This window comes from Chenopodium quinoa, unplaced genomic scaffold, assembly GCF_001683475.1.
Source record: "Chenopodium quinoa cultivar QQ74 unplaced genomic scaffold, ASM168347v1, whole genome shotgun sequence".
NCBI lineage: Eukaryota > Viridiplantae > Streptophyta > Magnoliopsida > Caryophyllales > Amaranthaceae > Chenopodium > Chenopodium quinoa.
Genome location: NW_018742204.1, coordinates 8889718 through 8912091, shown reverse-complemented (window position 1 = coordinate 8912091; position 22374 = coordinate 8889718). Strand labels below are relative to the sequence as shown.

General features: G+C 36.0%; 2 protein-coding genes across 2 annotated transcripts; both read left to right on the top strand.

Annotated features, from left to right (window-relative positions):
• The first annotated feature begins 12134 nt into the window (after window positions 1-12134).
• On the top strand, window positions 12135-15527 carry LOC110712191 (gibberellin 2-beta-dioxygenase-like). The gene is made up of 3 exons (XM_021890681.1): window positions 12135-12773; window positions 12941-13301; window positions 15039-15527. The coding sequence occupies exons 1-3, from the start codon at window positions 12364-12366 to the stop codon at window positions 15288-15290; spliced, it is 1023 nt and encodes a 340-aa protein (XP_021746373.1). The 5' UTR covers window positions 12135-12363; the 3' UTR covers window positions 15291-15527.
• A 2396-nt stretch (window positions 15528-17923) lies between these two features.
• Window positions 17924-20232, top strand: LOC110721205 (protein FAR1-RELATED SEQUENCE 5-like). Its single transcript, XM_021900379.1, has 3 exons — window positions 17924-18206; window positions 18510-19574; window positions 19733-20232. Exons 1-3 carry the CDS (start codon window positions 17924-17926, stop codon window positions 20230-20232), a joined length of 1848 nt encoding a protein of 615 aa, XP_021756071.1.
• Window positions 20233-22374: the final 2142 nt, after the last annotated feature.

The window sequence follows — 22374 nt, the reverse complement described above, 5'->3', positions numbered from 1 at the left end:
AAGCCTTTAATAAAATCATCTCAGACGGTCTCAAGAAAAAGATTGAACGAGCAGGCGGCCTATGGGCGGATGAACTACCACATGTTCTCTGGGCCATTAGGACGACTGAAAAAGGGGCGACTGGAGAAACTTCATTCCTCCTAACTTACGGCGCGGAAGCTGTTCTTCCAATAGAACACTACGAGCCGACTCTTCGAGTGATGCTATATGACGAAGAGGCAAACTGGGAAGCCATGCGCCTGGCATTAGACTCACTTCCTGAAAAGAGGGGCAATGCTGTCTTGCGCCATGAGATCTATCGCCTGAGAATGACTAGATCATACAACAAAAAAGTACACAGGCGTCCACTCAAAGTAGGGGACTTTGTACTTAGAAAAATGGAAGCAGTTGGTAGGGCTAATGAGTCTGGCAAACTAACTCCCAACTGGGAAGGACCCTACCGAATCTATGAGGAAGTCAGGGACGGTACCTACCGTCTGGAAACACCAGACGGACAACCGTTGCCTCGAACTTGGAATGTAGATAATCTTAAAAAATATTTCTTTTGAATGATGTAAAGTAAAGAGCTACTTAATAAAAGTTTGCACTTACTATTCAATTTTGTATTACGAGGGGCATGCCGTCTGTACCTTTACAGTCGGCTACTCTCCATTGAGTTTTACACTCTATCTTCAGAGGGGCATGCCGTCTGTACCCTTACAGTCGGCTACTCTCCATTGAGTATTTCACTCACAATAGGGGCATGTCGCCTGGGATTATAGTCGGCTACTCTCCATAAGAAGATGGCCGACTGGTTCCAAGCACATAGCCACCCCCCTAATACTTAGCTAAAAAGATTAGGGCCTGGCCGACCCTGTGCCTAACAGGCGGCTACCCTTCTTTTACTTAGCACCTACGTTCACCAAGAACTTACCAAGGCCACAGGCCGAATGATCAGACCAGGCGCCAAGCCAACTGATCAAATCTACAAAACTAATACGACCTGTCCCAACATCATAGCAGGCGTCCGACGGCATCCCTCCGGATGAAATTCGTCGCAGAGAGCAGCTCCCTTTTGGGTGGAACATTGTTCTATAAACTAATTACACGGCACCTATACGACTGTCCCCAAGGGCAACCACGTAGCCGTTTTTGAGACAAGGATAACTCTATCACTAACCAAACCAGTGGTAGCAGTTGACATCTGAGTCAGATGACCGCCTGTATTACTTGGGATAAATGCAGGGGGTACCTATTGAGTTAATAGCCAACATTGGCGAATCAAGGAGTCTAGCCGGCCTATGCCGCCTGGTACCTCTACTTCTCAAACAAAAGTGACGGCGACTGAGTAACTCCAACGTTAACTCATAGTCACTCCCTCAAATTTGGTATGGAACCTAAAAGGTTTGAGTCGTCCGCCTGTTTTTAACAAACAGGGGCACTCAAATCCCTATTCCTACTAGGTAACCTATTGAGTTAATAGCCAACCAACATTGGCAAATCAAGGGGATCAGCCGGCCTCCGCCGCCTGGTACCTCTACTACTCAATCTAAATTGTGATGAAGACTAAGTAACTCCTATGTTAACTTAATAGTCACTCAAACTTAGTATGGAGCCTAAAAGGTATGAGTCGTCCGCCTGTTTTTAACAAACTAGGGCTCTCAACCACTACTCTTGCTAGGTTAACAAATTATGAGTTAAAAGCCAACAACATTGGCATAAAGGGAAACAACCGGTACCCGCCGCTTGTTATCTCTACTACTCAATTCCTTGGCGACTAGGTAATACTCTATTTACTTGGTCAGACCACTTTCCTACTTGGTTAAAATTACAAAAAGACAGGCACACCTGCCTAAAAAGGATCCAGACAAAATAGTTCGAATACCGATTGAATAAATGGCCGACTGATCGTCTATCCTGGAAACAGACAACCAGTCGTCCAGGGGCATAGGCGGCGTACTAATTATCCGTACCTGTCTGCAACGTTCGGCCATGTACAACAGTCGGTCTAGTAAATAATTGGATATTAGATATGGAATACTTGGACAAATTTGAAGCAAAACAAAAATTCATTAAAAATAAGCCGGTCATTAAAGACCAGCAAAATATTCAAAGCCCCGGCCCCCTGGCCGGGTAAATACAAAGCAAACGGCACGCAGGCCGTGGAAAGAATACATTAAGCTTAAGAAGGGGGCAGTTCAGTATTAGCAGCTGCCGCCTGGTCAGCACTCTTCTTGCTGGACTCGGCTTCAGCTGCATCCTTTTTTGATGCCTTACCCCCAAGTGGCACAAGCGCCACAACCGGCTCCTCCTCCTCCAACGCTTCTCCCAACGCCTCTTCTTCAGCAGCCGCCAGGATCTCTTGATTATATGTTGCCAAACACTGGCGGTACGTTCTTTCCCAAGAGGCAAAGTCGGCATTGGGGAAGAGGCGGCCCCAGGTCATGCGCTGGATTTGAGCGGAGTCTTCCATCATCTCCCGGACGAGCTCTTTCTTCTCTTGCTCGGCCTTTTCCGAGAGCTCTTGGGTAAGACTCTTCTCTTGGCTCACCAGGCGTTCTTTTACGCTGGCCAAGGATTTCTCCATGGCTTCGTAAGAGTACATTTTTAGGCGAAGAGGTTTCAGCTCGGCCTTAAGATTTGTGATGGTCGCCTCCAGCTCGTCATTCTTCTTCTGGGCCGCCTCTAACTGAGCCCGAACAGCGGCGGTAGCCTGCGCCTGATAATAAAGAATATCAATGGTCAGTACTTCATTTTGGGCAATTTGAAACATTGCCTTATCACAGTCAGAGGCGGCCATAGCTTTTGCAGCCTTTACCTCTTTGTTCTTCCGGTCAAGCGGCTTGCGAAGGCCGTTCACTCGGAGCAGGGCCTAAGTAAAGAGAAAAAATGCGTCAGTTTCCAAACAAAAAGATAACAGGCGTCCTGGAATTCAAATACTCAAAAGTATACCTCAGCAAGGACCCCTGCAATCCCATCAAGGTCAAGGGTGCCGACACCCCTGACCGCCTCCCTTTCAGATGGAGGAACTGCTTTGATCATGGACTTGGCTACCTCTACCAAGTCAGGCCCCTGAGGGCCGGCTGCATCAAGCGTAAAAAAGCAAGTTAGACCTAGTCAAGAAGGAAGCAAGTGTAAAAGTTTTTACAAGTAATTGTCCATACTTCTAGGCGGCCCCGCCGGAGTTTTAGAAGAAGTGGCCGGCTGCTTCTCAGCCGCCACTGTTTTCCTGGAAGACCCAGGAGAGCTTGCAACAGTCGTCCTCCGGGCCTTGGGGTCCGGCTGTTGCGAGGAAGAAGTTCTTGGAGTGCCCGACTGAAAAAAGAAAAAAAAAAAAAAAAAAGAGTTAGTATATGCATAAGACAACTCCTAAAAGAGGAAGAGTTTCGAAGCCTACCAAGGGTGCCCCCTTGTTGGGGGAGTCGGTACAAGCCTGTTGCATGAGAGAGGCCCGCAACATGGCCGCCGCAGTCTTGGATGCTGTTATTTTACTCATGGCGTCAGCTGCAAAAAATAAACAGCAAAGTTAGTAAAAATCCCAAGTAAACAAGGCGTGAAAAAACAGAGTATTTGTCAGGCCGGCTACCTCTAGAGCACCGACTGCTGAGGCCACATGCGGCCAAAAAGTACTCGTCATAGAGCCACTTGAAGCTCGGGACGCAGTTTAGGGGTACTTGCTCTCGTACCCCTGAAGTAGAGTTCACCCTAGTCTCTACTTTGAAGAGTCCTTTGTCTAGGATCTCTTTTTTAGCCTTTGGGGGAACAGGCGCCATGCTGTGGCCGCCTGCGAGAAGAGGCGGATCCCTATTCCACTTGTTAAAGCGTTTGTTCAGCTCCGTGTCTGAACCCTCGATGATAAGGAAGGTGTTCCGCCAATCCTTCCATTTGTTCGCCTTACCTCTCGTCATGAGGTAGCCCCTATGGCTTGTTAATTGATACCAGCCGGTACCTCCCGACTTAGGGGTCCGGCTGAGATAGTTCATGTGGGCGAAAGCCTCAAAGCTTGGCTCCACCCCGTACATTTCGCACCCGACCACATAGCCGAGTACGTTTACCCAAGAGTTGGGGGCTAACTGCCATAACCCCAAATCATACCCATCTAAAATCCGCTGAACAGCCGGATGTAATGGGAAGCGCAGTCCAGCTTTGATGGCCGCCACATAGCAGCCAAAGCAGCCGTCATCATAGCTGGTACCAGCCGGCCAGACGACAGTGTCTTCTGGATCCGGCACGAACAGTAAAAATCCGGGGCCCATTCTGTGGTTAGCTATAAAGCTCTCCACTTTGTCTTGCATGGCTGCGATCCGGCCCCAGGGTACCGTGCAGTAGTAGGGGGTGTTTTCCTCTCTGTAAGAGGCGGACGGCTCCGCCCAATTGCCCCCTTCTCAACTGCATGAGAAAGTCTCGCCTCTTGTAGGCGGCTGTTTCTTTCTTCTGAGCCTGGAGAAGCGTGGCCAGAAGAGCTGGACTCGGACTCGTCCTCTGACGAGTCCGAAGAGGATGACTCCTCCCCTCTCCCAGAGGGGCCCGCCTCCTCTCCCTTAGAAGGAGCAGGAGGAAAATTAGACATATCAACGGTGAAATGGGAAGGGACCACCTTGACCCCTCCCTCAGAACTGTCGGCTTGGCAGCCGCCTCGTTTCACTTCTACATCTGGCGCCTGATCAGATGTTTCACTAATGAGCACCCTTTGGGAGGAGCCGTCCGAGTTTGAGATCATAGCAGTCTTTTTTGTTCTGGCCATCACATTCTGCATAGACACAGATACAGTCGGACTTTGTATAAAGGGCAAAGATGGGTCCAGAAAAGGGCAGGCGGCACTCCTAGTCCTAGATTCAGCCGTCCCCGGTGACCGGCTGATCACTAACTTAGGTCGTGTCGTGTGCTTCCGTGGTGCCATTTCAAAAAATAAAAAGAAAAATTAAGAGTAAGAGAACTGACAGTTACCTGAACGAGTGACGGTTGATGAAGTTCTGAAAATCCTGTGCAGTCGGCTTGTTAGAACAGGCGGTAGGCAGAAAAGGTCCGAAATGTCAGAGCAAGTTCAGGGGTCCGAATGTTCTCGCAAAGTTCTCAAATGTGAAAATGACCGAAGTCAGCACTTCCTTATATAGGCAAAGTGAGAAGGCGAAGGGTCGCTTCCAAATTCAAAATTTGGGCGGGAAAATCTCTCGGCCATTTGCAAGGTGACACCTGTAGCAGGGCGTCGCCTGTCACCGTGCGGCACCTGTCACAGGTGACACGTGACCAGTCACGTGCCACCTGTGAGGGGCAAATGATTAGGGGATTTTTATCCACCAATCACCGTCTGACAAGTGGACCAACCAGGTTCCGCCACGTGTCCTTCACGAAGGCCAATAGGAGCCTGCCACGTGTCAATCACAGATACGTCCTCTACGGACCAATTGAGACACGCCACGTGTCCACCCATGCCAAATGGGAAAACCGGCCAACAAGGCCCAATCCTGTTTAGAGGCCCGGTCAGCCCTAGGTTTACCCTAAACCTAGAGAGTGGCACGCTTCTCAAGACTATAAATACTTAATTAATCCTCATTAAGGAAACAGAACAGAAACGTTACGGAACACACTAATAACCGGCTGATCTCGCTAACAAAGCAGATTACCAACATTAAACACTCTCACCTAGAGAGACCTTATTACTTTAATTTCCGCATTAATTACTCCTTAATCAGGTACTAACTTGACCGTTGGAGGCGGAGCTCCCAGGAGTCTCCGTTATTTTGCAGGTACAGGCGTCCGGTTCCAGTCTCGGAATTGTAACTCTCCCGCAGGACATCAGAAAACCCCGAAACAAACATTAATATTGGAAGCAATTCAACAATAAATTGTTAGTCAAATCAAATAATAATAATAATAATAATAATAATAATATAATAATAATAATAATCATGATACATTGATACTAGCAATATTAAAATAAAATAAGTAATTAAATTAATTAATTACTTACATTTCGGGCGCTCCTTTAAATTGCTACATCATGAATAAATTGTTAGTAAGTTCAATAAAAAATATAAATTAAATTGAAACAATTAAATTAAAAAGTAGAGTTGATTTGGTCTAAACCCTCAGTTAATTATACCTTTCACGCCCTGATTTAAGGACGGAACCTCGGGTGTTGTATGGACTCCTTGGAGCGCTTAGGCGAAGTATTATAGAAAAATAAAGTGGCCAGGGTTTAGGCTAAAGCAAGAGAGAAAGAGAGAAGAGAATGATTATTGGTGTAGAGGGAGAAAAAATGATTTTTGGTACCCCAAACTGTAGAAAAGAGGGGGGTATTTATAGAGAAAATGAGTAGAGGAAACACACAGAAACCTAAAAAGATCAAACCCTAGTTTTGGGGCGCCGTGACACGGCAGAGGTTGCTGCGACTCAGAAAAACGTGTCGTGACATGATACGATACATAATACCGCATTGCAGTGCAATAGCTGCCAAACACGGGAAAATCCCGTGACACGGCAGAAAATGCCGTGATGTGGCATAGTCCACCGTGGCACATACTACTTTTTCCAAAATGCGTCCAGATTCATAAACACATGAGGGAATGCGGAAAATGCACGAAAAAAGCACCGTGACACAGTAGAATACCATGTCACTGCAATATGCACCGTGCCACGTCAGCTTTTTGCCGCTTCGCGACATTTTAGCTTGTAATTCCAGTTTTTTTTACGCGTTTTAAAAACTACTATAACTTTTGATCCGTAACTCAGAATAAGGCATATAATATATTATTGGAAATATTAACAAGTCTACTTTCCAACCCAATTAGAATCAGGTCAAAATCGTTTTTATATTTTAATATATGGCCGTTTTAGTGAAAGGGTGTCGATTTTGGGCCGAATTTAGTATTTTGCTCATATCTTCTTCGTTTTAAATCAAAATTGGGCTTATGATATATTGTTGGAAAGCTTATTGAAAGGCCTATAAAAAAAAATTGGATCAATTATAGGTCCACAAATTTCTCTCGATTTAGTGATGTGGACACGAAAATTGGAAAGTAAGTTATGGTTTAGGGAAATGAGCTAGGAATTAGATTGGTTTATGAAATGTATTGAATGGAAGCATGGATTTAAGCACTCCAAAGATTAAATACTCAACCTGACCAATAATGGCGGTGAAAGGTTGTTAATCATCGGATTTGGTTTCAGGGAGACATTTTTAGGTGTCTACAATTACGTAGGGTCATAAACTTATTTCAAATTAGGAAAGTATAGTGTGAATTCGAATTCACGATGAGACAAATACGAAATATAATTTATTGGAAAATGCTTATAAGTTTTTTAATATGTCATTTTTTGAGATATAGGAAAAAGTTTATTGACATTTATTTAGAGTCATTAAAATTTTCATAAAATTAGAGGACATATATTAACATCTGGTTGGGTCGATGCTCAATGAAATGGATTTACCCAATAAATTGTTTACCTGATTACTGCCTACAAAAGTAACATACATATCACAAACTATTGCATTGGGTTAGTCAAGCCTGACAAAATAGTTTGTGTGGCGGAAGATCGGAGATGACGATGACAATGAAGACGACGATGACGATGATGACATCAATGGTAGATCTCCTTATCTCCCTATAGGCGATGATGATGATGACAATGACGACATCAATGGCAAAGGAGAGAAGCGAGGTCATTCACGGCGGAAGAAAGAGAAAGTTTAATTCTCGGATTTTTCGAAAAATGCCAAAAAAATCGAATTAGGACTTTCTTATGTGATGTATTATTGTTGAAATTGTTTGTCCCATATGATTATAAGTTGAATTGTAAGCATTTTGATGACAAATACATGTATTTTGGTTGAGAAATGAGCAGCTTATATTATATCCATGACCTTTAGTACAAGCTCTTCAATGGAAGTTCTGCCATTGTTATACATATCATCAAACAAATTATACATATCATCAAACAAGTCTATCCTCCACCAAATAATTTATACACTAGGTTAAAAAACAAAATTGGCACCGGTTCAAAACCCCTTAATGCCACCGGTTTGAACCGGTGCCAATGTGGGGGGTGCCAATAAGTGGTTTAAAAAGCCACCGATTCAAACCTATGGCAAAACTCAGAATTGGCACCGGTTAACCAGTGCCATAAATCCCAAAAAAAAAAAATTAATCCAATGTTTTTGGCACCGGTTAACCGGTGCCAAAAGTGCCAAAAAATCAATTTTTTTTTGTCTTTTTTTACTTAAAAATTAAATAAACTAAATTAAAAGAGAACACAAAATATAAATCGAACATCACAATCAATATAATCGAATCTGTTCAATATATATATATATATATAACCAAAAAAGTTTTACAATATAGATCAATAAAAAAAATTACAACATATAAATCAAAAAATAAAAAATTACAACATATAAATAAAAAAAATACAATATAAATAAAAAAAATTACAACATCACAATAAAAAAACCCTATACAATATCTAAATCAATATGCTTGCATCTTGATTCTTGCATCAATATACCTGCAAAAAAAAATCGATTAAAAGAAATTACAGTAGCTGCGAAAAAATATTAAAAAAACCCATAAATAAAAAAATTAGTTAAACACCCAGAAAATAAAAAAAAAATCGAATTAAAATCGATTAAAAAAACCGATTAAAATAAAAACAAAAATCGAAAATCAGTTAAAACCTAGAAAATAAAATTAAAATCAATTAAAATAAAAAAAAATTAAAATCGATTAAAATAAAAAAATCGATTAAAACAAAAACCCAGAAAATAAAAAACAAAAACGAAATAAAATCGATTAAAATAAAAAAAATTGAATAAAATTAAAAAAAAACCCAGAAAATAAAACGAATTAAAATCGATTAACATTAAAAAAAATTGATTAAAAGATCTATTAAAAAAACAATTAAAATCGATTAAAAAAACAAAAACCCAGAAAAAAAACGATTAGAATCGATTAAGCCTCAATAATTTTGGATTAAACCCTAACCTTGCTCATGCATGTATTCGTGGTGGTCTTGGAGGTGGTGGAAGTCGGTGTTGCATGTGAAAGTGGTGATCTTCGTGGTAAAGGAAAGGAGAAGTAGATGAGGGAGAAGGAGATCGAGAACGAGGGTTTGATCGGTATCAAAAACCCAGAAAATAAAAAAAATAAAAAAAAATAAAAAAAAAAGAAGGAAAGAGGAGGAGAGGAGAGAGAAAGAGTAGGAGAGAGAAAGAGAGAAACGACTGAGAGGAGGAGAGGAGATGTTAGGGTTGGGGTTTTGTAATGAGCCGTTTTTTTTTAAATACTTAAAGCCACCGGTTCACAAAGGCACCGGTGGTAGCTCACAAAAGCACCGTTTCAAACCGGTAAGGCCACCGGTTTGAAATGAACCGGTGCCATATGTCATGGTTCATTAAGCCGCGCATTTTTTAGCCCATTTTTGCCACCGGTTTGGAGTGAACCGGTGGCAATTAGGGGGTGCCTTTTTAATTTTTTCTACTAGTGATATCATCCAATTATCTATACATATCATCTACTGGCTAGATGAATTACCCTAGATAAATGATATTCTCTATTGGTTATATGATATTATGACTGGATGATATCCTCTATTGGCTAAGAAATATGATATCATCTTGTTGGCTATATGATATCATGGGTGGATGATATCCTCTATTGGCTATATGATATTATCCAGCCATGATATCATCCCGCTAATAGAGGATATCATCCAGCCAATAAAAGATATCATTCAACCAGCAGAGGATGTCATCCAGCTAATAAAGGATATCATTTAATCAACATAGGATGTAAAAAATCCGCTGGAGTGACGAAACATATTATCAGTCCGGACTGACGCAATACCTTCTCTATATATATAGGAAAAATTGTCATGATTAATTCCAACATTGCCTCATCTGCTAGTATTAATCCATATTTTGAATTTTTTTATTAATCTAAGCTTTATATCCCATCTGCTAATCACACTCTCAAGTGACTAGTGACCGATTAGGGAGGTAATTTTTTTAAAATGTAATATACACGTGTCAGCATGTGATTAGTAAAAACGGGATTACAAAAAACCTCCAACCTAGCCAACAAACCCGCCAGCCCATAGCCACCCATGGACAACCCCCTGCCAGCCCAGCCCCCTTCCCCTAGTGTCGGCCAAAATGCCCAGACCCCCTTCCCTTCCCTTGGTGTAGACGTTGCCTACCACACTCCGTGAGTGCAGTTTTGGTTTTTAATTAGAGAATAAAATTTAAACTACCACTACTTCTTATTGGTGGTGTTGGTGAGCGAAACTAGTGATTCGGTGTGTTGCGGTGGCTGAGTTGTTGGCTGCTGCGTGTCCAGCGGTTGTAGGTTGTTGCGAGTTGGTGGTTGTTGTAGTGCGGTGGCTGATTTTCTACTGTTGTTGGCAGAGTTTGTAGTCCGTCTTTGTTGAGTGCGCAAAATGCAAGGTGGTATGCGTTCGAGATGTTGCTATAGTAGTGAGGGAAGTTGTGCCGTTGGTGGCGGGTTTGTGGTGAGTGGTGACAAGGATGGAGGTGGTGGGTCATTGGTGTGAGTTGGGAGTTTTTTGGGGAAGGGGAAACGGGGAGGTGGACAGGGAGGCGGCGAGCCGGCGATACAAAGGTATGGGAAGTGGAGGGAGTGGTGCCGACGTAGTGGACTGCTGGCTGGTGGCTAGTTGTCGTGGTGGGGAACCAGAGAGGGACAGGGGAGGGGAGGAAAGAGAAGGTGTTTTTTTTTTTTAAAAAAAAAGAAGACTAATATTTATTTTTTTAATTTTATTTTTAAAAAACAATCATATGCTGACAGGTGTCTTGTAACCTGTAATATTAGGTTACATGACCGGTTGGGAGTGTTATTGGCTAACGGGGTATAAAGTTTGGATTAATAAAAAATAATCCAAAATAGGGATTAATATTGGTGGACAAGGCAAAGTTGGGATTAATCATGGCAATTTCTCCTATATATTAATCATGGCAAAGTTGGGATTAATCATGAAAAAATAGGGATTAATATTGGTGGATGAGGCAAACTAGGTTAGGTCCCGTACCATGCACGATTATTTTCACTATTTATCATTAGTTTAACGCTACATTTAATTACAAAAAAAAAAATTATACCTGAGCTAATTGCAAAATAAATGAAAATTTACTAATTACAATAGAAAAAGAAAATTATATCATAAGAAAAAGAGGGAGGAGTATTACATGCTCAACTAATAATATGGAGTATTAATTATTGATAAAAAAAAAATTATTGCATAGTATTAAATAAAACAATATTCCGTTGTTTTAAGTTGTCAAAGTTACCCTTAAAAGAGAATTTTTACATAGAAATTGTTGAACATATACATACTATTTTGTTTGATAAAAATATTAGAGTAAAATTAAAATTGAATGGAACACAATTATTTGAGAGACCTTTTATTTGGGTAAATATTCACATTTAATTCTTGTCAATTAAATTTTTTTGTAAATTAAGAAATATATTATTTGAGAGATGACCATGAGTATTTTAGGCTAAATCCATTATAGAAATTAGAGAATATATGTTGAAATAATCACTCTTCCTATAATTGATTTGCTACATAAATTCTTGTTGCAATTATTTTGCTTCTATTAAGGAATTTTTTTTTTTTTTTTTTTTTAAATCATAGCTACTATTAAGGCTATTTACATTTTAATTGATTCTTTTTAACCTCATTAGAAATCTATTTAAAAAAAAATAAATTAAAAAAACCCTAAAATAAAGGACACATCAAGAGATGATACGTGTCATTGCTGATGTATCTTTTACAAGGTTATTGATGATATGTGGACTACTATTGTATATTATCAAAGTGGGGAATAGTTCAATCATCAAAAAGAAAAAAAGACCGATTAATAATGTGTTGTCTTATTGGTTAAAACTAAGAGCTCGTGTATAATAAATTATACGAAATAGTTTATCTACACACTTCAAATTACGAATATGAAACCAAATAAAAACTTGAACTAACTTCACTATTATATATAGAAAAAAAAAAAGTCCATCTAAAAAAGAATCTAAAAAGAATTTTTTTTTAAAACAATAAATAAAATAGCACATTCTAATTGGTAACAACAACAACAAATCCTCGTCTTAGCCAAAATTCCCACCCTCCCATCCCTCCCTACCTTCTACTCCTTCGGTCCTCAACCCATATATTTGCACTTTGTAATTGACAGATGTCTTCATGTCATCCTTTCTAACTCTCCTCCCCCCTTCCCCCCTCACCCCTTCCTCTTTCTCTCTCCTCCAATTCTTCTCTCATTTGTCAATATAAAAGTAACACCATTTTCTTCAAACTAGTCATCTTATTTCTCCATCAATCAACGTTCATCCATTTTTCTCTTTTTTTTTTTTTATAACAATGGTGGTTTCATCTCATCTTGCATTAGACCAATTCATCAAAACATGCAAACCAATTAACACAAATAACACCCTTTTTCCTATTGTAATCCCAACTATAGACTTAAATTCTCCAAATGCTAAATCAATGATCGTTAAGGCGTGTACCGAACTCGGCTTTTTTAAGGTTGTTAACCATGGCGTTCCTACTCATATGATGACACAGCTGGAAGACGAAGCTCGTAGTTTCTTTAGTTTGCCTCAGGCTCTCAAGGAAAGTGCTGGAAGTCCTAACCCTTTTGGGTATGGTAACAAGAAAATTGGTCGTAATGGCGACGTTGGTTGGCTTGAGTATCTTCTACTTTCGGCTTCTCCTGAGTTTATTGCCCAAATTTGTCTGTCCATTTCTCCTGATAATCCTGATGTTTTCAGGTTTCACCTCGCTCTACTCTGTTTTCCTCTGTTTTTGCTCAATCACAATATAAATATATATGTAAATACTACCTTTATGTGTCAAATCGTTTCAAATAATATGAAGCAGAGTTATATACCATAAAAATGACTACTAAGACCAATTTTGTAATGACACGTATGTTCAGGTGTGCTTTAGTGAACTACATAGCAAAAGTGAAGAAAATGGCAGTTCAAGTATTGGAAACAATGGCGGAAGGATTGAATCTAAAAGGAGAAGACAGGAATGCTCTGAGTAAGTTAATAAAAGACGACGAAAGCGACTCGTATTTCAGGCTGAACCATTACCCACCAAAGCCTGAGGCATTTGAAGCCATTAGTAGTGGTAGAAATTTGGTAGGATTTGGCGAACACACAGACCCACAGATCATCTCTGTTCTTCGATCAAATAACATTGGAGGCCTCCAAATCTCTGTAAATGATGGAAGTTGGGTCTCTGTTCCACCTGATGATAATTCCTTTTTCATACTTGTTGGTGACTCTTTGCAGGTAAACCAACCTTCCTATCTGCTTCGCCTATTCTTTGTTTTATATTCGGGAATTCATGACTGAATCACGCCACAATCAGTGTACTAATCTAGTTGTACCTTATATTATAGTGTTATGTTAGAGTTTTGTTTGATAAATGAAATTGAAGGTTTCATAAGACAAATGGATTAAAATGGCAAAACATTTAAGGTGGAATAGTGATCATGGGATGTTGGATATTTGATAGTGAGGTCTAATTAATATGGTAGGCAGTCAAAAATTATGATTAGAACAATCATTATAGGATGGAGATACATTAAGTTTCTAGCTAGTTCAAATTCTCTTTGTTTTGGGTGTATCTTTCAAAGACCTCTTGTGCTATATTCCCTTTGTCACGTAAATTGTGCAATCCTTTTGCAACCTGAACTTGTGAATGTGTGATTAAGAAATTGACTATAGAAAATACAAAATATCAAAAATTAAAATAAAAAACATAAAAATTAGTTAAAGGTTATTAGTTGTGTCGCATCATGTCAACTTTAAAATGGTATAAAAGTAAAAAGAAAAAAAAAAGAGGGAAAAAAGCTAGTGTTTTACGACATTAGAACATGCAACCTACTAAGTCATTAAAAGTTACTTTATAAACACGCAAAATATTTCATATAATTTTTTTGTTTTTTTGACGATAAATTTAATTTAAGTATTCTTATTTACTTTTCCTCTCTACACAACCTAAAAGCAACTCTAAATTTGCCCTTAGAGACATATAAGTAGATTTGGGCAGTGTTTTAGTGGGCTAACTTATTAAAATTTGTACTCATTAAAATTGATTGTGGCTTAAATTTGTACGGTCATATTTCTTTGGTGGAGATGTGAAGAACAAAATTAATGTGTTCAAACTATACATTTATCGGCTGATTTGTCGAAATTGAGTGTTCAAATTCATAATTCAATAATGAAATATTCTAAATAGTTTTGACGGCTAAAAATTTGTCAAAATTGAGGGGTCAAATTCATAATTTAATAATGACATAATTTTATTATATTTACACAAAACGATCACATGATGAGATAAAATAATAGTATTCATACTACATTTTTTGACCAGTGGTAAAATCTAGTATGGATTTGGACAAGTTCCATTAAAAGTGAAAAAGTTAGTTTGAAATTCTATGATCCTATCCATTTGTGTACTTGTTTGGGAAGGTACCAATATAATATTGGTGTACTAGCTAGCGTCATGGTAAGGTTCACAAATCATGTGTTAAGGTTTGTGCAATTGTTTACATGTATGAAAGGTGACATTTATCCGCACCATAATTCCTTTGTTGACTTAGATGTTGTGGTTTTTGTAGATGTCACATTTAATTAGTACGATTTGAGTTTGACATCAGACATTTTTATTCATAGATACATAAGAATATCAATTTTAATTACATAGTATTAATTTTAGAGTTGATTTGTATTGTAAAATATCTCAATCTACATCGAAATTAGTCTTTTAATATCAAATATAATTTACATAGGAGCCAAGTATTATTGGTTTGAGTCAAAGTTTTTGTCAAACTAGATATCGATAGTACGGAAAAAGTCCGAATAACATTTAAACATTCCATGACTAATACTATGTGGTCGATGTCAAAAGGATGGAATGTCCTTATTTTTTTTTTCTTAAGTTTTTTCCAACCTTATCTCATTTTAAGAAAATAAGTGTTTATCCCGTATGAAATATCTAAGTTATTGTTTTGTTGGTTGTAGGTGATGACTAATGGAAGGTTTAAGAGTGTGAAACACAGGGTTTTGGCTGACAACAAGAAATCAAGATTATCAATGATCTTCTTTGGGGGCCCACCTTTACGTCAAAAGATAGCACCTTTACCTTGTATTATGCAACAAGGGGAAGAAAGCTTGTACGAAGAGTTCACATGGTGTGAATACAAAAAATCAGCTTACAAATCTAGGTTGAGTGATAATAGGCTTTTACGCTTTGTAAAGAGAAGAATTATTTAGTAATAATGTCATACGTATGTATTAGAGTTAATTATAGTTAATTATGGTGGTTAAGATTTTGTAAGATACAACTCGCAACGATAGTCATGGTAAGTTACTTTTACATAGGAAAATATCAAATTAACAATCAATTTCTTGAGTAATTATTGTCTACTCTTGAACTTGTCTAGTACGAAATATGTGTTAAGTATATAACATTAAGGTGTTTGGTTCATCTAATTTTGTTTAAAGTTATATTATATAATCAAATAGTATATTATTGCGTTTGAACTTGGTTCAATTTATATTATCTTGTTTGAAATAAAATAAGTTAAAAATAAGAAGAAACAATAGACCTTGCTTTTATTGGAGGAAAGAAAAACTCAAGATCGCTCTTTGATCCTAAATATCTTAACAAAAATTAACTCATTTATCGAGCTATTATATGGAAATATAATGTGTTATCTTTTTTCTTTCTTATCATCCATTTTGCTATTTTAGTTATTACACCTATAATATTTAAAATACAGAAAATGAAGTTTCAATATACTCTTCCATCGTGCATCCCTACCTATATTGAATTGACAAAGACATGATAATCCATTTCCTTTAAAAATCAAAATAATTGACCTTATAGAGTTATAGTTCATTGATCCAATAGCTATGAGCCAGATAATTGGGCAGTTAGGAATAAAGAGGAGGGCAAGGGAATCTCCATCCTCAAACAGCCTCACTTAGCTTAGCAAGATGCAAACCCTAAACTTTTAAATCTCGAAGATTTAATGTGAGAATCTTATCAAGGGAGTAAAACCTTGCTTGTTAGAATAAAAGGTAAAAAAATCGTGTAAAAAAAAAATGAATATATGTTAATAGTGTGATTCAAACTTTCAAAACTTTACTAGTCTAACTTTCGAAAATGAAAGGAGTATGAATTGAAGGAAGAAAACATGTGCAGTAGTACACAATCAAGGATATTTGTGATTCATGCCATGATGTCAAAAAGGTGAAGGAAAAGGATAGGTTCAATAAAAGGAATTGACTCAAGCAATGTAATCAAATTAGGCGCGTATTTTGTTTTGTACCCCCAATTTTTTTGTGCAATTTTTTTTTTGTGGTTTCCAATGTAACTACGACTAACTTCCCTAGCCTTAATCCAATAATGTAATATCATCAGTTGATCAGATTATCATGTGGTACGTATTGGTAAGTTGTCGGGAGAAAAGGCTGTATAAGTATTAAAAATTTATCAACCTCTTGTGGTTCTAACGATAAAGAAGTTGGCACGTACCATACATTTCTTGAAATATCAATTTATATGGGCAATTTTTTGAGGGTTAGAGATCAGAATTTGGCCCCTACTACTACACTTTGTCGACTGTGAGGCAAGTACAGTACCATCATGGATCTTTTAATTTTGGCCTACAACCAGTGTTCATAGAAGGGTCACACTTTGATGGAGTCGGATTTGATAAGATAATTGTTAGTTGTATAAATGTTATGTACTATATCGACTTGATTGAGTCTGCTTATAATTACGTACGAGACTAGTATTCTTTGTTATTATTGATTGGTATGATATTAAAAATATTTATACCTGTCAAAGTTATATATATATATATATATATATATATATATATATATATATATATATATATATATATATATATATATATATATATATATATATATATAGGAATTAGGAACTAATCTGGTGCGTTGATCGTTTTTGATCCAACAGCTAATATCCTACCTGCGTTTTTCATTTCAGTAATGGCATTTTGGTATTTTTGCCAAAATGAATGACCTCTTTTCTTTCTCTCTCTTTTCCATTCATTTTCTCTCTCTACGCGTCCTCATTTTCTCTCTATAACATCGATTTCTCCGCCGTGGATTTGAGTTCTTCGTCTTTGCGAATTTTTTTGCCCAGATTTTTCGATTTTGATCTTTTATTACATCGTATTCTTCAGTTTTTTTCATTCATTGAGGTAATTTTCTAATTATATTTGTATTTTGTTTGTTTATTTTGATTTCGTTGTTTATTTTGAGCTGAGTTTTTTTGATTTAGGGTTTTTATTGTAATTTTTCTTAATTTTTGCTTATTAATTGTTATTTGAATTATTCTATACAATTTATTGTTTGATTTTGGGTTTTATTTTTACGATATTGGTTTTTAATTCCTATTTTATGGTTTTACACTTACGGATTCAATGTAGTTGTTTTCTGCATATAGTTGCTATATTGCTTGCTGTTATTAATCTAGTAGTATAATTTATTGTTGTTTTAAATTTACTTTTTGCATTCAGTCATTAACTTTCCATTATTAGTTTTACTTAATTCTCATAACTTCATGTTTTCTAGTTTCTTCAAGTTTTTTTTTATTTTTTTTTATTTACTTTATGCTTTGAGTCATCTACTTTTTAGTATATCTCTAATAGTTTTTATTAGTATATTTTTTAAAAATATTATTTACTTTTAGTTATAGTTTATTTACTGTTTATTTACTTTCTCCTTCTATTCATTTACTTTTCAGGAACATGTCTGAAAGCGTAGAGCATATATTTTTTTTAAAATATTGTTTACTTTTAGTTATAGTTTATTTACTTTTATTTATTGTTTATTTACTTTTTCCTTCTATTCATTTACTTTTCAGGAACATGTCTGAAAGCATAGAACATTGTTCTTTTTCTGTCACTACTGAAGATAACAATGTAAGAATTTTTAAAACACCCACTCAGCCTTTGCTTCCTAAAATATATTATAATTCTGGAGGTGATAAAGAGTATATGCCATGTTCTTCTGAAAACAAACCTTTTGTTGGAATGATATTTGATACCCTTCAAGATGGTATTTCCTTTTATTACAAATATGCTAATGAGTGTGGATTTAAAGTTCGTTCTAGTACTACTAAATCACATAAGAATAAGAATGATCCTACTGGTAAAGGAGTTACTATAATTAAATATTTATTATGTAGCAAAGAAGGGTATGTGACAAATAACAAGTAACCTGGTAAAGAAATTGAAGGTGCTTGTTTAAAGAGAAAGATTGTGAAGAGAGTTGGTTGTCCTGCTAAGATAAAATTTAGGTTTTGTACCGGTAGGAATCATATGGTGTATTGTTTATATGAATATCATTCTCACCCTTTTTCTACACCTATTACTAGGCAGGTTACTAAACATGAAATTGGTTTAAATTTTTCTCATAAGAAGTTTATTTTTGACAACTCAAAGTTAAATATAGGGGTTGTTATGTCTTATAGGATCATGAAAGAACTTTGTGGTGGGTTTCAAAATGTCAGGGGCAGTAAAAATGATTTCAAAAATTTTTCTAGGGACTTGAAAGTTTATATCTCTCATGCTGATGGTGCAATGTTTGTTCAGAATCTTGAACAAAAAGTGAAAACCAGTAAAGGGATTTATTATTTTGATTACTGTGTTGATGAAAGTAGGCATTTAACCCGTGTCTTTTGGGCTGATGCTATTGGTAGAAGAGATTATCAATTATTTGGGGACTCTTTATCTTTTGATTCTACCTATGATACAAATAAATATTCATTGGTTTTCTGTCCTTTTACTTGTGTTGATAATCACAAGAGATGTGTTACATTTTGTGTTGCTCTATTATCTAAAGAAGACATAGATTCTTTTGTGTGGCTATTTGAAACTTTTTTGAAGTGTATGGGAGGAGAACCCTCTTGTATTATCACTGATCAAGATCCTGCAATGGGTATTGCCATAGAAAAGGTTTTTACCAAGACTAAACATAGGTTATGTATGTGTCACATAATGAGGAAGGTACCTAAAAAGGTTGGAACTGCTTTTTGTAATGAAACTGATTTCCTGAAAAAGCTAAGTGCAGTAGTTTGGGATAGAGAGATTGATCCTCATGTATTTATTGATGGCTGGAATAGTGTTATGGAGGAGTTTAACCTTGTTGATCATGAGTGGTTTGCATACATGTTCAAGATTAAACATTTTTGGATTCCTGCATATTTTAGGGACCTATTTATGGGTGGGTTACTGCGTTCTACATCTAGGTCTGAAGGTGAAAACAATTTCTTTTGTAATTTTACAAACCCTCATATGACCTGTGTTGAATTCTTTGTCCGTTATGAAACTGCTCTTGATGCTCAAAGGCATGATCAGGATGAGTTGTACAGGCTTAATAAACTTGAGCCTCAATTGGTCACTAATTTACACTTGGAAAAGCATGCTGCTGTTGTTTATACTCGTTCAATATTTTATGATTTTCAAGAAGAATGTCAGGAAGCCTGTTTTCATGTGGTGTTGAAAGTTGTAGTTCTCTGTATGGAGATGGTGTGGAGTTTTCTGTTATTGTTGATCATGAGAAAAGGAAAAATTTTGATGTAAATTTTGACTTGGCAACATATGAGTCAAGTTGTACTTATAGAATGTTTGAGAGTCAAGGTGTTTTATGTAGACACATTTTGTTTGTTATGAAAGGCAAGTGTATACGAGAAATTCCTGATGCTTATATCTTGAGTCGTTGGAGAAAAGATGTTCTGAAGAAAGCTTTTGTCATAGATGTTGCTCTGGATGATGCTTCTAAGTATGATAAGAAGAAGCAATTGGTCGGTGATGTATGGTCCAAGATTTTCAGTTGTGTGAGTTTAACTGATCAATCTGAGGATGATTTATCTGAGCTTATTAGGACATTATCTTCATTTGAGGAGCAGATGATATTAAAGAATAATCCTAAAAATGCACCTAGTTCAAAAGAGGTAAAAGATGCTGATATTCAGGTTTTGGTTGGGTCAAATGAAGTTGATGTAAATGTCTTGCCTCCAAATCAGTGTCTTAATAAGGGTTCTGCCAGAAGTTCAAAGAGGTTGAAGAGTGCAAAAGAAATAGGTACTGAAGAAAAATCTAAAAAAGGTAGAACTTGTAGAGCTTGTGAGCAATCTGGTGTTTCCCATGACAATAGAAACTGTCCAAACAAGTAGTCTTTCAGGTATTTTAATCTTAAGTGTGTTCTATTTAATATAAAATTCTATTTATTTACTTTAACAGTAACTTCATTTACTTTTTATTTTGTGCAGGTGTTATTATAGTTGGTATTTTTTTTATTTGGTATTTTACCTCTTTACCTTTTTTTTATTTACTTTAAGTTTTAATTTATTTACTTTACATTCTAATTTATTTACTTTAATTTGTGACAAATAACTGATGTTTATTTTTGTGCAGTTATTTTAATACTTAAAAATTAGAAGATGTTTTGGAAGATCAAGATCAAGATTTAATGAACAAATATTTTTTATTATTTTTATTATTGTAATATTTTTACATTTACTATAAGTAATTGTACTACAAAACTTAAGTTTAGTTTGTTTACTTTTAGCTATTATACTTTAACTTTATGAAATATTCCATTTACTTTTATCATATTTTATATCATATGAATTATTTGATTTATATAATGTTCTTACTTACAAAATTAAAGATAATTGCTTGTATTATTCCCTTTGTCCTAGAATACTTGTTACCATATCCATTTTTTGTTCTAAAATACTTGTCACATTTTTCATGGAACCCGAGTTGACAAGATAATTTGATACCGATTTTGAACATGAATTGACGTGTAAATGAGCTAACCCAAATGTAACCCATATATTATTGACTTGGTGATTTCAACTTGATTATAACCCGTAAAATTATTGACTTGAACCAAATTTGACTAAAATTCTAGATTGAATTAATTTTCTAACCATTAATTATTGACTTTACTTGAATGTAATTTGACCGGTTATTAAACTCACCTAAACTTGTACCAAATCTAATAAGATGTAAGGCCGGTTGTAATTCGATCAACATAGGCCGGATGTTAGCGAGGCAAATGAAATAGGAGACTTGACCCATCCCCAGTTTGTTGTATGATCACATTCGAGTTGGTTAAACACTTCAGGTCAAACACTTCGGATCATGTTCGGGTTGGTTAAACACTTCGGGTCAAACTCTTCGATTCAAATTCGAGTTGGTCAACTTCAGGTCAGGTGAGTTCGGGTGTTTTTTCAATATTAGGTCAACTCCATTTTCGAGTCGGTTATAGGCTGGGTTGGGTTAATTTTGGGTTTTTTGTCATTATTTGGGTTAATGATTTTGGGTGAATTTTGGGTCATGCGTCGGGTCATTCGAGTTGGGTCAACTATTATTACTTGAATACTTTTATATCCCATTTCTCCCTTTACTTTATATCCATTTTCTATTAATTTAACTGTATTTTTTTGTACTTAAAATTGAACACCTTATTTCATAAAGTTTTTTTAAAAACTTTTTTCCTTTTACTTTAAATATAGTATTATTTACTTTAACATTTTTTCATTTACTTATAATCGAATAACATTTTTTTGACTTTAATACTTTTTTCCATCTCCACCTCTACTTTTAATTCATTTTTTTATTACTTTAAAAGTATTTTTCTCTACTTTAAAATCGAACACCACATTTCAGAAAGATTTTTTTTAAAAAACTTTTTTCATTTACTTTAAACACATTGTTATTTACTTTAACACTATTTACATTTACTTTTATATCTTCCATCATTTTTGAGAAAGAACAATCCTAGTAATTTAACTTAGATATATAATATGTATTCTTTTTTTTAACACAAACTGGAAATATTATATTAAGTGGCTAAAGCCATAGTTTTAATTACAAATAGCATCACAAAATTTTCACATTTATAATTGATGCTAACCAAAATAAGGTCTAATATTATACTAGAACTACGAAATTGCTATAGAAGTTGTATAACTTGAAGCTGCACCAGTAACTTATCTTCAACCACTACTTAATAAAAGTTTTGCATTAATACTACACAAGTTCAAGTACTCTAAATATCTATGATATATTCAAGTCTACTAATATCATTTACAGTTGGTCTGATTCTTTCTTTTCTTCCCAATCCTCAACATTTGTTATCAGCTTCTGTTTCATTTGATTTCTTTCATTAAGAAGTAGGTCAAGCACTAATATTATATGATGGTGATTCAGTCTTGCAAAAACCTGTAAAAAAAATAAATTATAAATAAATTATACTCTAAGTATAGATTAGTTCTAGAGTGTAACGACTTCAAAAATAAGTATGG

Coding starts and splice junctions, on each gene's coding strand:
- LOC110712191 (XM_021890681.1), top strand. CDS start 12,364: ATGGTGGTTTCATCTCATCTTGCATTAGACCAATTCATCAAAACATGC. Junction 12,774..12,940: donor GATAATCCTGATGTTTTCAG/GTTTCACCTCGC, acceptor ACGTATGTTCAG/GTGTGCTTTAGTGAACTACA. Junction 13,302..15,038: donor TTGTTGGTGACTCTTTGCAG/GTAAACCAACCT, acceptor TGTTGGTTGTAG/GTGATGACTAATGGAAGGTT.
- LOC110721205 (XM_021900379.1), top strand. CDS start 17,924: ATGTCTGAAAGCATAGAACATTGTTCTTTTTCTGTCACTACTGAAGAT. Junction 18,207..18,509: donor GAATAAGAATGATCCTACTG/GTAAAGGAGTTA, acceptor AGTTAAATATAG/GGGTTGTTATGTCTTATAGG. Junction 19,575..19,732: donor GTTGAAAGTTGTAGTTCTCT/GTATGGAGATGG, acceptor TTGTTATGAAAG/GCAAGTGTATACGAGAAATT.